At 37.4% G+C, this 15,503-nt stretch overlaps 1 protein-coding gene across 1 annotated transcript; it reads left to right on the top strand.

The window, feature by feature from the left end:
• The first annotated feature begins 1,119 nt into the window (after nt 1–1,119).
• On the top strand, nt 1,120–15,121 carry LOC764793 (low-density lipoprotein receptor-related protein-like). The gene is made up of 5 exons (XM_001201295.4): nt 1,120–1,360; nt 3,290–3,412; nt 8,944–9,318; nt 12,434–12,610; nt 14,023–15,121. Exons 1-5 carry the CDS (start codon nt 1,264–1,266, stop codon nt 14,124–14,126), a joined length of 876 nt encoding a protein of 291 aa, XP_001201295.3. The 5' UTR covers nt 1,120–1,263; the 3' UTR covers nt 14,127–15,121.
• The last annotated feature ends 382 nt before the right edge of the window (nt 15,122–15,503 follow it).

The following is a 15,503-nucleotide window of genomic DNA, read 5'->3' as shown; positions in this document are numbered from 1 at the left end:
GCAAGGAGAGAGAGAGAGAGAGAGAGAGAGAGGTGCAAGGAGAGTGAGACAGGGGTGCTGGGAGAGTGAGACAGAGGGAGATGAATTGAAATAAATTGAATCAAATTGAAATGACTTGGTTTATTAAAAAGAATATGTCATGCAGAGAGAGAGAGAGAGAGATGGGTACAGAGATTGGAAGAACAAGAGAGAAAGAAAGAGAGATAGAGAATGTGAGGGGGAGGAAGAGACGAAGGGAAAATAGAGAAAATATAGACAATTAGTAAAAGAGGGGATGAAACGAGAGAGGGAGAGAGAGAAATCGAGAGAGATACAGAGAGAAAAACAGCCGGAGAGATAGAGGATGAGATAGAGAGAAAAAAGAGAAAAGGGGTGTGAGAGTTGGGATGAACCAGAGAGAGAGAGAGAGAGAGGGATAGGGAAAGAGAAAGAGAGGGGAGGGAGAGACACAGAGAGAGAGGGGAGGGAGGGAGAGAGAGAGAGAGAGAGAGAGAGAAAGAAGGGCAGGGGGGAAATTATAATGAGAGGGGAAAAGAGGATGGAACAAGGGGCAGTATCAGGGAGGAGGGGGCTCAGTTCGATGATAATGGCTAATAATATCAAGAAAAAGCGTGGTAAGAAGTGGATGGTGGAGAGAGATAATGGAATTCACAGAATCATATCTTCAATACAGAATGAAAAATACTTCTAGGAAAAATAATGTCTCCTTTTTAACAACATTCAAAATCAAATAACACAGTCCTGCATGCAAATGACGTCATGAAGGGAAGTGTATAATATTTAGCATCCTGAAGGTGTCCTATTAAACAAAAAGGAAATTCATTTTGGTTTCAGTACAGAATTATGAATAAGATTAATATTTCAAACTGTTGCTGCAGTTTCCCCATTTGAGCAACTACACAGAAGAAAAATGAATAAATCAAATGAAACACGCTGGTAATAAACGGTGTGACGTCACAAAGCAAAGTGGAAGCATAAGCACCTTGCAATGAGAGGATGATCCCTTGATCTGTTCTGATTGGCTAAGGAAGACTCAAGATTGAAATAAGAATGCGCGCGCAGATCGCCAGAAATTTGGTATAAAAATATGGTTTGCTCCGACCACCGGCAGTCTCCTCGTCCCTCATCATTGTCTGTGTTAGCATCGTGGTCGACGTAAGGCTCAAAGTCAGACTCGTTCGAGAACTTCAGCTTTCATCCCTCTTGAGAAGATTTTCCAGTTATCCCTATTAGCTGCAGTCAAAGGAGCTTTGAAAGGAGAAGATGAAAATGACGATGACATCTCAGCTCTCTGTCTTGATCCTTCTTGGGTTGGTTGCCCTCATCTCCGGGGCGAGACCGAGACAACGAACGAACGCTGGTAAGTGATTCTTTAAACACATCTATATATTGACAAAATGTGGTCTTTTACGTGTCCGTTTCTTCTTTGTTTATCAGTCATTGCCATTGTTTAATGTCGTAATGAGAGAAGATATTGTATAAACATTCACTTAAATTGGTCATCAAAAACTAACTTCTTGATGGTGGAAGATGTGACCGAATTTTGTTTCTTCTTTTTCTTGTGTCGTGGTAGAGTGGTTCATTCACTTGACTCTCAATCCAAGGGTTGAGGGTTCGAATCTCAGCCCGGCACTAACGTCGTTCGGCAAGACATTAACATTTGCCACTCTCCACCCAGCTTTAAATGAGTATCTGGTAATCACTGAAGAAATAAAAATGCCAGGGCCCTAAGGAAGAACAGTATTGAAAATGGGTATTATTATTACATAATCATCGGCACAGCAAGAATTAAAAAACCATTTGAAGTTGACAAAATGTGGGCGAAGTCTTAAACCGTTCAGATATTGTGAGAGGATTGAGGAATAATACGAATGTTACAAAAAAATCATGGGAATTCGCTTAAAGTTTCGGGTCATATATTTAGTGTTGCTATTGATGATCTTGTTTAACTTGTTGTCGCTGCTGCCTTTGTTGTTGTTGTTGTTTAAAAGTGTTATAGCCTAGGTCCTAATAACCCATTAAAGCGATTGACCTACGTTTCTCTTTAAAGATTCTTCACCCCTCTCCCCTCTCTCTCTCTCTCTCTCTCTCGCTATCAAACGCGATACCGCGATCTCTTTGTACCCACCTCTCCCTGAGCTAGTCTACTTGGCTTAAAAAGATTGTCCTATTACTTTTTCCCTCATTACAAAAAAAAACATAGGCGTGAGTTTCAGGCCAAACGTTGTAAGTGCAAGTTATTCTTCAGTACGTATTTATTGCAGCTATCGAAGTTTACATACAGATTCCTAAACATAATTATTGACTCTTTTTATCAATGTTTCCTTTGTATATGTTACTTGTCTTTTTTTGTCTAAGACTCGCAAAATTTGAAGTCGTATATCTCAATCTTTTTCACCATAACCGTGATAGAAGTGCATAATACTTTTTTTTATTTAGCGTGATTTCTATCAACACATGCAATATTTACATGATGTTATCGATTTTTTTCATCGTAGCTGTAGAGAAAGACATTAACAAAAAAATTGACGATGTATTGTATTTCAGAGATAATTGCAAACACTCTCAATCAAGGACCTACTAAAGGTATTGTTTAAAAATGTTTCCAGTTTTACAAATCTGAGATGCATTGCCTCAAGCGTTATCAGTGTATGTGATATGGTGTAACATTGAAGCCTTAAAAAATAAATTACCAAAAATGAGTGACGGTTTTACCATATTCATTTTCGCCAATAAACTGTAGTGTTTTAAAAACATTGGGAAAATGGTTTTTGAAATTTCGAATTCCAGTCATATATATCTTGATAATCAGTAAAATTCTATGGATTCCTGACTGACCTAAAGGTTTATTTTTATTTAGAATACCCAATCCCTTTAATACTTTTTTTAAAAGTTGGATTGAAAAAAATTATGATTTATTTTCAATTTTCCTAATAAAAATAAGAAACTAGTCTATATAAGTTTCATGTGAACGACCACTAAGCTTTTTAATCCTCTTTATATATTTAATGCGTTTGTTAGCCATGTTGACAGAGAATAGTTATAGCAAATTTTAAGCAACTAATAGCAAATAATCGAGTGTATTTTTTTTGAAGTTTTAGCATTCCTTATATACAAGTAAATATTTGTTCAAATAAATATACACACTCAGCGCCTTGAGCATTTTGCGACATGTATATGACGCTTTGTAAATGAAGTGTCGTTAATGTTCGGTTCAAGTGGCAACGGGCTTCACTTTTTGACTGAAGTGGCAGCGGCATTTAATAACGTTTTGATCCCTTTCCAATAGATTGCTTCAAATGTTCCCCTGACTCCCCGTGCCTTGGGCATCAACTTCTCTGTGATTTCAGCCGAGACTGCCCCAATGGTGAAGATGAGGCTGAGGGAATATGCCAGCATGCTGACTTTGGATGTAAGTGCCTCTTTATAATTTTACTCTCTACTTCATTAAGAATTGTTTGAAGTTTTTCCTATTAATAATATTTTTGTTTATCCCTTTTTTTCATCTTAAACATAAAACCTCAGGTATTTCAAACGAACTAAACATCACAGAACATTTAATATTGAGTAAAATAATTGGAAAATTTTAATATGTGTACAACTAGAAAGGATGATGGGCTTTTAACAACAAGGCCTATATAACTTTCATATTTTAGTACAGAAAAGAGATTATTTGAAGACAATATTAGCTAAATCTGAATGCTAAATTTTAAGTTTAATATGTAAGTCTAACACAGGCATTAACTAATTTTCCATAAATCTTCTAAAAGCACAATGTACCATATATAATCGTCCCGTCCCCGTCCCATGTTGTGCTTCATTTTATTCAAAATCCATTTGTCCATATCATTTGAGCCATAATCATGATACGATCGGTGGTATAGAAGATGAACCTTCATGCCCGGGTGTAGGTCATGTTAAACTGTCCAAAGTTTTTAGAATGCATCATTAAAGGTAATACAAAGTTTTTGTATGGGGTAATGAATTTGGTTCAAATAAAGATATTGGAAGCATATGCAATCCTACAATATTCATTGATCGTTGTCGCGGTTGAAATCGAGTCTAAAGTGATGAAATTGTAAATAATAAACTATTTATGTTGTATAGCGCCCTCTCAAGGTCAACATATTAATTTAGCTATAAAACAATGTGATTTGAATAAAATCGACCGATTTGCTATTACTGTTTGGAATATATATATCAGATCTGCATATTCTGAGATTTTTATGGTCGCAGCTACCATCGTCTGGCCGTAGGCGCTATTTCAAATTTATCAACATTTACCGGGAGCACCGGTAAATGTTTATATTCAATTTTTCTCGAAAGCAGAAGAGTTTTAGGGGCTTAATTTTTTAGTGCGTATAATACATCCATAGGGGCATCCAAATATATAAAAATTGTAAAGAATCACTATCCAGCCAATTTTCAAAATTTACCAAAACTTTGTAATACCTTTAAGTACTATTTCTTTGAGCGCGTATTCTACATGGCATTATTCTTGAGGTATCAAGCATAAACAGTTGACGATCAATATTTCAGATTAGGTAGGTCTACTACAAGACCGGAAGAGGCTGAATGCTCTTGATATAGATAATATATATATATATATATATGTATGTATATATATATATATATATAAGATAAGATAAGATAAGATTTTAATTCGTCTTTCTTTCAAATGACATACAGAGCATAACATTGGATCATAACACATTTACAAAGCAAAATAACAAATATATACATGTATATATGGAATATATGTTTGAACTGATTTGTGTTAATTCATCGTGTTTACGGAAGTATGATAAACCTGTTTCCTGACTAGTAATTGATTTTTTGATATTAAATTGAACTGATATTGAACTGAAATGTACTAAAAAAAGGCTTTGATTAATCTAATATGTCTGTGAAAATCCTTTCACATATTTTGAAAATGACCTCACAAAATGAGGTATAATTTCACAATGTGTTTCATGTTATTTTTTCTAAGATTTCTAAGATATATTATCATAATATCATTTAATATTACGTGATTTTGTTATGAGCAAATCGAATATTTTTTCTCGAACATACACAAATTATATTTGTCATTTTTACTGTTCGTAGATTGTTTCTAGTATGACCAGTGATATCAATACGATTCATATGTTTATGCTTATGCTTTATGTAACGAAGTTACCATTATTCAATTGTGTGGTCCTATGTAGCTGCTAGGCCCTCGGGAATATCATATATGTGATTAAAAGTGGGCATGTATCCACATAAGCTGGGAAACTGAGCGGGACCATTGATAAATAATTATTGTGATAAATCTGGGGACACTATGCATGGGGCTTGAGGCAATGTGCCACGATTTAAGGTAATCTTTCTAGTGACTATCTGATTCTATCGGGAACTCTTGACCTATATATTATGGTATAATACAGTAAGGGTTTGATTAATTGCAGGTTGAATTGAAAAGAAAGGAAGGGTTTGGAGATCCAGTGAAATTTCAAAGGTGGGTTGGCATAGGGAAGAGCTGGGGATGGCGCTCATAATGTATCAAAGAAGATAAAAACGAATAGGACTACAAGGCCGTAATGCCCCGGTCACACTGCCAAACCGACTTCACACCGACCCCAAACCGACCGACTCGTTGCCATGTCTGGTAAGGTAATTTGTTGATCGGCCTGATGTAGGTCTGGTATCGGTCTTGTTGGTGTGATTAGGGTTTCAGGTGAAAAGAAAGAAAGAAAGAAAGGAAGAAGGGGACGAGAATACGAGAGCTATGAAATCAAAGGAAGGGAAAGATACACACATTATGACTGAAGAAGAAAAGATATTGAGAGGGAGAGGGAAAAGCAGAAGAAGAAGAAGAAGAAGAAGAAGAAGAAGAAGAAGAAGATAAAGGGAATCAGAACTTAAGAAGAAAACTTTGAATGGGGAAGGAACCAAAACATCAGTAGGAGAAAACAAATATTGAGAGATAGAGAGAGCGTAAATGAGAAAAAGAGCTAGTATGTGGAAAACAAGAATGTCTTATTTTTGCACAATGTCTCGTTAACTTGTATTTCTCGTATAAAACCCTATTGCGACATTTTATAAACACCGATGTAAAATGACCTGGCGCCATTTTTCACACATAAGTGATAAATACTTTGGCGCTATTTGTACGATACAGATATAATTTGTTATAACTCACATATCCACCACACAAGTTGCATCATTGCATTGTCCTTTTCATTTGTACAAAGACTTTCGGCGCCTTAAAGTAAACTTCGCGGGGGTGACATTTCATCGAGTGCAAAAAAAATCATGAAAGGAATAGGTTTTTATCCAATATCTAACTTGCAAGATGCTTGTTCATTAGGTAAAAAGGGAAAGGGGGCTCTACGAAATTAGAGGGGGCGGAGATTACCAAGCTCAATGACAAATGTGATATATTATCAAACTAATCAATGCTTACCTGCAATTGCCCCCAAAACAGAAGAGAAATTTTCTGATAGATAACTGTGCACCTCTACGTTACGCTCTGCCCCTCATCAATTAGCAAAGATTGCCTGGGTACTCCAGTGGTAAGGGGATTTCCACCAGAGGGCTAGGGAGACATAAATCCATTAAGCTGTATACCTAGGAGCTTGATTGGGGGTACGGAACAGGTGTTTCTACGCCTGGTAATATTTGGTCAGAGGAAGAGAATGTTCTTTGGTCAAAGGATAATGACCTGTGCATATGTATGATGGGGTTAGTTGTAGGGGAGACTTTCTGACTGTCTTACTTTGGGTTTCCAAGGCCTGGAAATATGTTTAGTTTATAACAAAAATGGGATCAATAGTGTATCTTTTTTCCTGTCCGCTCAGTCCCCACTTTACTTTTCTTGTTTTTTTTTTATTTCTTCTCCTTCTTTCTTTTCTTTTTCTTCTTCTTCATCATCTTGTTGTTGTCGTCGTCGTTGTACATCTTTTTTCTCTTCTTCTTCTTCTTCTTCTTCTTCTTATTCTCCTTCTTCTTCTTCTTCTTCTTCTTCTTCTTCTTCTTCTTCTTTTTTTTTTTTTTCCATCATTTTCTTCTTCTTCTATAACCATTATATAGTTTTGATAACATGCTTCTTTATACCAGATTCCCCTTTTGGGCTATAAAATAAAATCGCCCCTCTAAAAGCAGCAACCATCCCCTCTTCGCATTGAGCTAAAAAGAAATTCAAAGAGAGAGAGAGGGCGGGAAGGGACATTAAAAGAAGACCTTTTGATTACTTTCCAAAGGTCGAACCACGCTACGCTGTACAGGCAGCCACTGAGCTAAGAATAATGAGACTGCCTTTTTTGCTAATAAAACTGAATGAGCAGAAAAGCTACCGTTTGGTCGAATTTACTTCACTCCTCATTAATAACAACCATTGATTAACATTACTGTTCTATTGAATGGTTCTAGCGCGAAGGAAATTATCCAGTATAAGTTAACGGATAACTATAATGAGTTACCTTAAATGTTACGTAATATCCTGCACGAACCATAAAAGGAAACGTTAATGGCATCACATCCTCTTGTCATACGGTGCCGAAGATCGCAATATAGCCCATGTCTAACATCAATTATCATTTTATGTTGACATAAAGAAGAAATTAAGTACCTTTAACGAATTAATCAACGGAGAAATTAACGCGGCATTGAGTCATATAATGTTGTACCCGCTTAAAAGTCAATTTAATTTGATGGTTTGCCCTTCGTGGTGTGCCTTACAACATTATAATAGGCTTTGAGCATGCAAGATATCTAAAGCTTCGAAGTAAAGATAACTGTGGAATTAAATTTAAATCTAAGCAGAGACGGGATTTTTTTTTTTTATGACGGGATATTAAATCAAAAAGTAGGAGAGACAGAGATGATGATATAAATCATGGTTAGGTCACACCGATGCGTTGAGCCCGTGACATTCCATTTCGATGTGAAAGTCGGAGAAACGAGTTGACATCGATTTGAGAATGCACGATTCCATTTGGAATTTTGTTTATTCATATATTTATTTCTCAAAACTCCAATTCTATTTCGTACACAACATAATTTATACAAAACTGCAACATAATTATAACAAAGCTTTTTCAAATCATTCGATAAACCAACATAAATACAACAAAGTTTATTGTTCAGAATTTCAAAATGCATAGGACTAAAAGAAATCACAATCACATGATAAGAAATAATTACCGTACTTGTTTCATCCCAAAAACTAGAACAAGCATCGTTTTTTTTTAATACAGAAATAGAATGAATAGTTTAAACAAAAATAAGTTTCATATTTCTCAAAAACATTATTATAGAGAATTGAAATTATGAGTTTTTCTTAAAACACAATCTACCCAAACCCCTCTCCCTTCACTTCCTCATCTCTAACTCCTTGGACTTATCGCCTTCTGGTCTAATTTGTGTCGGTACCTCATAAAGAAGGGTTGACAAAGAGTCAACCACCATTTGCACCGATCGGAACTCCAAGACATCTTCATCATTGAGCATCTTATTCGTCCTTTTTTTTATTTGTTTACTTTCTGTCAGTTTCATTTTAATTATGTGTTCTCATTCTGGTCATATGACCCCTCCCACTCTTCAAGACCTTAGTACTCTCTATGATTATCGGGCTCCACGCCCCTAATCTTTCGTTTACATCTTACAGACTTGTAATCAAACTATGTTAATAATTGTGGAGGCGCGATAGCTAAGTCGATAGAGCAGTGGTCTCGTAATCCGGTGACCCGGGTTCGAAACCAAGTCGATGCGCTAATGCCCTTTGGTAAGGCATTAATCCTCATTACCAGGTCCCTCGGAGAGGACCTAAAGCCGTCGGCCGTCCTGTTGCTTACTAACAAGCATTTATGCCTTCTAGCAGTCAGGTAAAAATAACCAACACAATATGAAAATATTAATATTAAATATTATTATTTCCTTTTCTGTTTCACTCTTCCATTCTAGCCTCATATATCTTGAGTATTGACGATCCCATCTTAATACATGCCAGTGATAACCAACCAATCAAGGTAGCTAGCACCAACACATGGTTCTCCCTCTACCGCTTCACTGGCCCTCACGGCACCGAGATCAGCTTCGATTTTATCGAGATCACCTTCACGTCTAACACCAAGCGAGCGGGTCGTTCTTACATCGCCTCTGGTTCGGGCGATGATCCCACGACGGTTTCTACCCAGACTGCCCGCATCGCACCGGGATCGACCGATACGCCGACCGGCACGCATGTGTACTCGACTGAAAGCAACGTGGCTTGGCTCTTAATTGCTCATCCGAAGGGAGAAAAGGTGGACTTCACTGTCCGTATCAGCGCCGTTATGGGTGAGTCACTCATTCTTCAGTCCAGATCCAGAGCTACTTTCCTTCTCTTGTTTGTTTAAATCTCCCCCTTGCTCACTGTTGGTACAAGTTGGGGCGATTCAGAGTGACCACTAAAACATCCATTATCTCCTACCTAACACATCAAATCATGAAAGCACATTCATGTATATAGCGTAGGAAAGCAAGACATATCAATTACCTAGGACCAAGGTTGACTCCATTTACAATCTCCAACGAACTCGAACATATGAATATTCAAACAAAGTGTGTATATTCATAACCTCATAGTCAAAAGTGCATAATATAATGTCAAGCCATTTTCACAAAAGCAATTGTCGTACTAACAACCCTTTGCCCACGAGTAGAAATAGTACCAGGATTAACGGTCGTAGTAGAAGTAGTAGGGGAGTAGCAGTAGATGTAGTAGTAGTAGTATTAGGAGGAGGAGGAGTAATAGTTGTAGTAGTAGTAGTAGTAGTAGTAGTAGTAGTAGTAGTAGTATAATAGTAGTAGCAGTAGTAGTCGTAGTAGTAGTAGTAGTAGTAGTAGTAGTAGTAGTAGTAGTAGTAGTAATAATAATAATAATAATAGTAGGAGAAGGAGGAGGGGTAGCAGTGGTAGTAGAAGTCGTAGTAATAGTAGTAGTAGTAGTAGTAGCAGTAGTAGTAATAATAACAATAATAATAGTAGGAGGAGGACGGGTAGCAGTGGTAGTCAGGCTGGAAGGAGTAGTAATAGTAATAGCAGTAATGGTAGAAGAGAAGCAGTTGCAGAATATGAAAATGACGTGATATTCAGTAAAATAAGAATTGACATGCGTATTTAAATCCGGCGCCAACTGAAGTTTATTTGTTTAATGCGAGACTCGATATTGTCCAGTTTAAAACCATCATTTGTTTTCATCATGAGACATATCCGCTGTAGGAATACTTTATTCTCTACAAGCCTTTGTATTCATTTGTAATCAATCGAAAAACGCCGGTCCACAATCGCGTAGATTAAAAATATACTGGTCTTTGTGATGATTATAGTCCATTCATTGTAGCCCACAGGATCCCAATCATTTCTACTTTCACCCCTTTACAATCTCAGATGATAAACAGTTGCCACGGCAACGGGAGATTAATTGTCACCTCAAATTGGACGGCCGTCAACTTTCAGGATAGATTCATACTAAGACCTTGTGATGAGGGTTAGCGATATAAAACGGGAAAATAGTTGCGATTGTCAAGAAAAGTGCTTTGCTAATATCAGGGATATGGGGCGGTGATGGTCTCTCGTCTCCAATGAACACATAGGGTCAACGACATATGCGCTGGTGTTAGAAAGAACATGATATACCAACATTCATTATTTCGCGAAATACGGCAAAGTATGATAATAAATAAAGTATAGTATAGAATGTAGCACATTATTGTATAGACAATATTAGTATAGCATTTCATTGTCATTATGAGTCCATACAAAATAAGAGAAATAATGAAAGGATCCAATCACTCGAATATCTGGTTTTTACATAGGTAATTACAGTAGAAAAATACAAAATAATGAAACGGCTACAAGAGTTAGAAAATGTGCTACTACACAACTTGCATCGAGTAATCGAAGTTGTGATCTTGAAATGTTATAAAGTTAGTGCCTTTTAGCCTTAATATTCAGATAAAACTATAGAAGTCGTTTCAAGCTACCACGATTAATGCCCCCCACCCCCTTACCGTCTCGCTAAAGCCCTTCCCGCCTCTGTATTACCCCTACGCTCTTTCACAATTTTAAAGTCACTACCATCAGGATCATATTACCTCTTTGGTTTCGAACAATCTTTAAGAATACATATCCTGAAAGCAATATCAAGATGAATTTGTTGATGGTTATTCCAGACAGAACGGTTCAGTAATCTTAAAAAGGCAGGGTAACAGATCGTTTCCTTTTCCGTTTATACTTCCAATTTTATCCTTCAATTTAGGGTCGAAATTCCGAGATTAGATTGCCGACTCACACTACTTGAGTTCAAATCTATAGTTTTCGTTGCTTTCATATTACTGTATAAAAACAATCCCACGTCTGGCGCATTTATATTAATGGGAGATAATTAGGAAATGGTGGGATTTTTTTTTCAGTGATGGAGATAGCCAGCTATTGCTTCTATATTATGTTTCTTTATCTTTATAGCTTAATCAATAATTACCAATTCCGGAACTACTTTCATTGCCTAAACTTTGCGTACCATTAAAACACCATAATCCTACATTTTAGACTTCAGGACATAGTGGCGTTCCCCTTTTCATACAATAATCGGGTATGGCAAAGGTATCAGGTATTGTACAATATTTTATTAAACTTTCATGAAGTCCAGTGTATTTTTGTGTATAAGTTCAAGACTGATTTCACCTCAGACGCAAGGTCTTGTGGTGGTTGTTTAATTTCCTGTATACAGCCCCGATCGAAGGCTTCCAATCTATCTTTGCCCTCTTTCATGATACCACCTGCGAGAGTATTAAGTTCACACATCCGTCCTACAAAGGAAGTGACAGAAAGTACATTATATTGAGCCGCCCCCTCGTTATGTCACCCCACCCCCACAAACATAAATAAATTGGAACACTATATTTGAAATAACTTGATAAAAAAAACATCCCACCCACTTTCCGCTTTCCGTTTTAATTTTGATCACAATATCTCTCTTTATCTTTATATCTATCTCTTATTCACTTTCTTTCCCATATTATTTTCCAACTCGTTCTCATTCTCTCCCTCCATTTCTCTCGATCTTTATTTTTCTCTTTCTCCCCCTTTTCTTCCCCGATCCCTCCTACTTCTACCCCTTCTCCCTTTTTTCCTCTTTCTCTCGCTCTTTCTATCTTTCTCTGTTTGTTCTTTTCCCTCTGTTATCATTCTCTCTACCTCTATCTATGTCTTTCATTTTCTCTTTCGCTTTCAATTTCTCTCTACCCCCCCCCCCCCCCCTCCCTCACCCCTGTCCTCCCTTTTTGTTTCGGTTATTCTTCTCTCTCTCTCTCTCTCTCTCTCTCTTTCGCTCTCCCTCCCTGACTTTTGTTGGTGTTATTCCTCTCTCTCTCTCTCTGCCCCTCCCTCATCTCGCATTCTTAATCCTCAGAGACCACTCTAGTCGGAGAGTCTGCCGCTTACGCCGGAGCAAACACCAACACTGACACTAACACCGAGCAGTCAGCCTGCTTCCCGTGTGTTAGCCGTGACCTAGGCTGTGTTAAGTGGGAGTGGCGATGCGACGGAACAAACGACTGTGACGATGGGGCAGACGAGCTCAACTGCCGTAAGTGTAAACGCATCAACTCAGATTTTAATTGAAATAGTACTAGGCTTGGTTTACACAGTCGTCTTTACTATTTTAGGCACAAAGTAGAGTGTTATAGAAAAGTATATTATATCATAATAATGTAAAAAATGCGCAACTTCTTCTGCAAGTTACTTTTACTTCATTTCAAAATTTTAGAGGGGATATGATTGGTCCTCATGGTTCTTATTTTTGAAGGATCTATGTTTGTTTGTTTGTTTGTTTGTTGATTGGTTCGTTCGTTCATTTGACGTGTCCTTGTGGGGGAGGTGTTTTAGTGTGTTCATGCATGTCGAAGAGACAGTCGAGATCAGGATTTCATCTGAGCTTTATCTTTGGTGTGTGTGCTAGTTATAGCAGTCTATTGAAAAGGATTGCTCTTAAAATACTCTTTATAATAGGGCCATGAACGAAACATAGGACCAAACATTTGTCTGTAGTCCAATATACCTATTTATGTGTGTGTAATTGTGTATGATCCCAAGCATGACCGAGTAATTTTGTTTTAAATTTGATCATTCCAAAACCATGACAACTGAAAACTTCACAGTCCGCACACATTCTTAAGAAAAACATAATCAACCTCAATGTTTCCAGTCGCTTCTAGACGGTTTCTTTCACACTCTATTTGAATTACATGGGCCCTGTTTCATAATATGTTTTTGTTATCAACAACAAGTTATATTAACTGTTATGAGCTACTGAAATCTTGGCATTTGATTGACAAAGAGCAAATTCGTAATAGAAATTTATCATTTGATATTGATAAAAAAAATGTTGAACAGGGCCCAGGACTCAACTTTTTCCTTTAAATCCCCGTTGCACCACTTACATCTACTTGCGCCCTCTATATAGCAAACAATGCTTAATCGGTGACCGTTGGTCCCCCATGGTCCCCTTTTACTTAGATCAATTGAGAGCTGATTTGATGAGATAACCACCTGTTAATGACCATACAGGGAGGTCTAATCCCTCCTGGCCAAACTAGTGCTTCTAGACGATTTCTTTCACACTCCAATTGCAGGATCTGGGTCCTTTTTTTATTAAACTTTTTATAAACAACAACTGCTATAAGCTACTGAAATCGTGGCATTTGATTGACAGAGAGTCATAGAAATTTATCATTTGTTATTATTAACAAGTTTATTGAACAAGGCCCAGGTCTCAACTTTATCCTTTAAAGCCCCACTGCACTACATATAGCTACTTGCGCCCTCTGTATAACAAACAATGCCTAATCGGTGACCGTTGGTCCCCCATGGTCCCCTTTTACTTAATCGAGAGCTGTTCAGTGACCATTCGGGGAGGTGTAATCCCTCCTGGCCAAAGTAGTGCAGATAGGCTTTAATATCGCCACAATTTATTTATATATCTTTTTGAATCCCTTACAGCCTGCAAGGGTTTCGCCTGCAGTGATGATAAATGCATCCCATCTTTGTTCAGATGCGATGGCATCCTCGACTGCGCCAATGATGAAACAGACTGCCCTGCCTAAGGACGAAAGCTGGCGCTATTCATCTTTCCACATACTTATGATTAGCCACAATCTCCGTTTGTTGTCATATTTATGATCCCACATCCAATTATAATGTTACTCTATGTCAATGTGTAATGACTGTGACTGTATTGATTAGTAAGAACCTTTTATATGATTCCGTGTGTTAAAGTATAAGGGCCTATTCTTGAAGTTCAGTTAATTTTGTGTGAACAAGTAGATTGGGCAATGAACGTCGAGCATGTCTGATTCAAATACTCAAAGTTTAAATCAACAAATTTAGGATGTTGCTCGGTTAGTGTTTCTATGAAAATAGAGGTATGAAGTGCTATCGTGTACAAAGCAATAGGAAAATAAATCATTTTAATGCATTGTATGGCTTTACAACAAACTTCTTTCTTAGCATATTATTCAAAGTAGAAACTTTTATATATTTTGAAGTGTTAAGAAACGCAAACCGATATATATTTGCTATATTTTTTGTGCAGACTCTTAATTTTGATAGTTGGTAATACGTCTCTCTTTTGTTTTCTTTCTTTCACAAACTCCTCTCTCTCTCTCTCTCTCTCTCTTCCTCTCTCTGTCCTAATCCTTCTCTAGAATTGGCCGCCGTATAGCTGCTTTTGAGTTTCATTTATGTCTAACACATGTCTTTGATATAAACCTATCCACATTTTTAAATGTGCTAACATTACATATTGATCTTTTGAATTAACTCAATTTAAGGACGCAATTTCAAAATTTGAAATATGCGATACGATAGCCCTTTGTCATGACGTAACACCGAATATCGTACTATATTGATTTATAGATCAGAATAAATGGCGGGTTATCAGACCAATCAATGTGAATGGCTTCTTTAGAATGTTTATACAAAAGGCTCTCTTGTAGCAAAAGGGTTTGATTCGTACTGTTGCTGTTCCTCATCGTGAATCGAGATATAATCACAAGTGTGTCGTGACCTCACAATATAATAAAACAAATATCATATTCAATCCTTCTGCAGCCTACCGCTTACTGTGTTTTATCTTGCATCTTGTATCAAATTATTCTGTATTGTCTTACTTGTTTCTTTATCTCCTCAGTCACTCAGAGACCTAACAGGACTTGATGTGATTCCCTGGTCAGTCGGACAACCGATAAGACTAAGACTGTGATTCCCTGGTGACTCAAAGACTCCGCGTGATTAGACTGCGACTCCCTGGTTACTCAACTCCATGTGGTTAGACTGTGACTCCCTGGTCAGCTAGAGACCAGATACGACTAAGAATGTTACTCCCTGGTCACTCAAAGACTCCGCGTGATTCAAGCACGTAGCCAGGATTTTATTTTAGGGGGCGGTAGTGAGCACGCGAAGTGTGCGAATCACTTAAAGAG

Source organism: Strongylocentrotus purpuratus, unplaced genomic scaffold (assembly GCF_000002235.5).
Source record: "Strongylocentrotus purpuratus isolate Spur 01 unplaced genomic scaffold, Spur_5.0 spur5_scaffold_1, whole genome shotgun sequence".
Lineage (NCBI taxonomy): Eukaryota > Metazoa > Echinodermata > Echinoidea > Camarodonta > Strongylocentrotidae > Strongylocentrotus > Strongylocentrotus purpuratus.
This window is presented reverse-complemented; position numbering and strand designations above follow the sequence as displayed.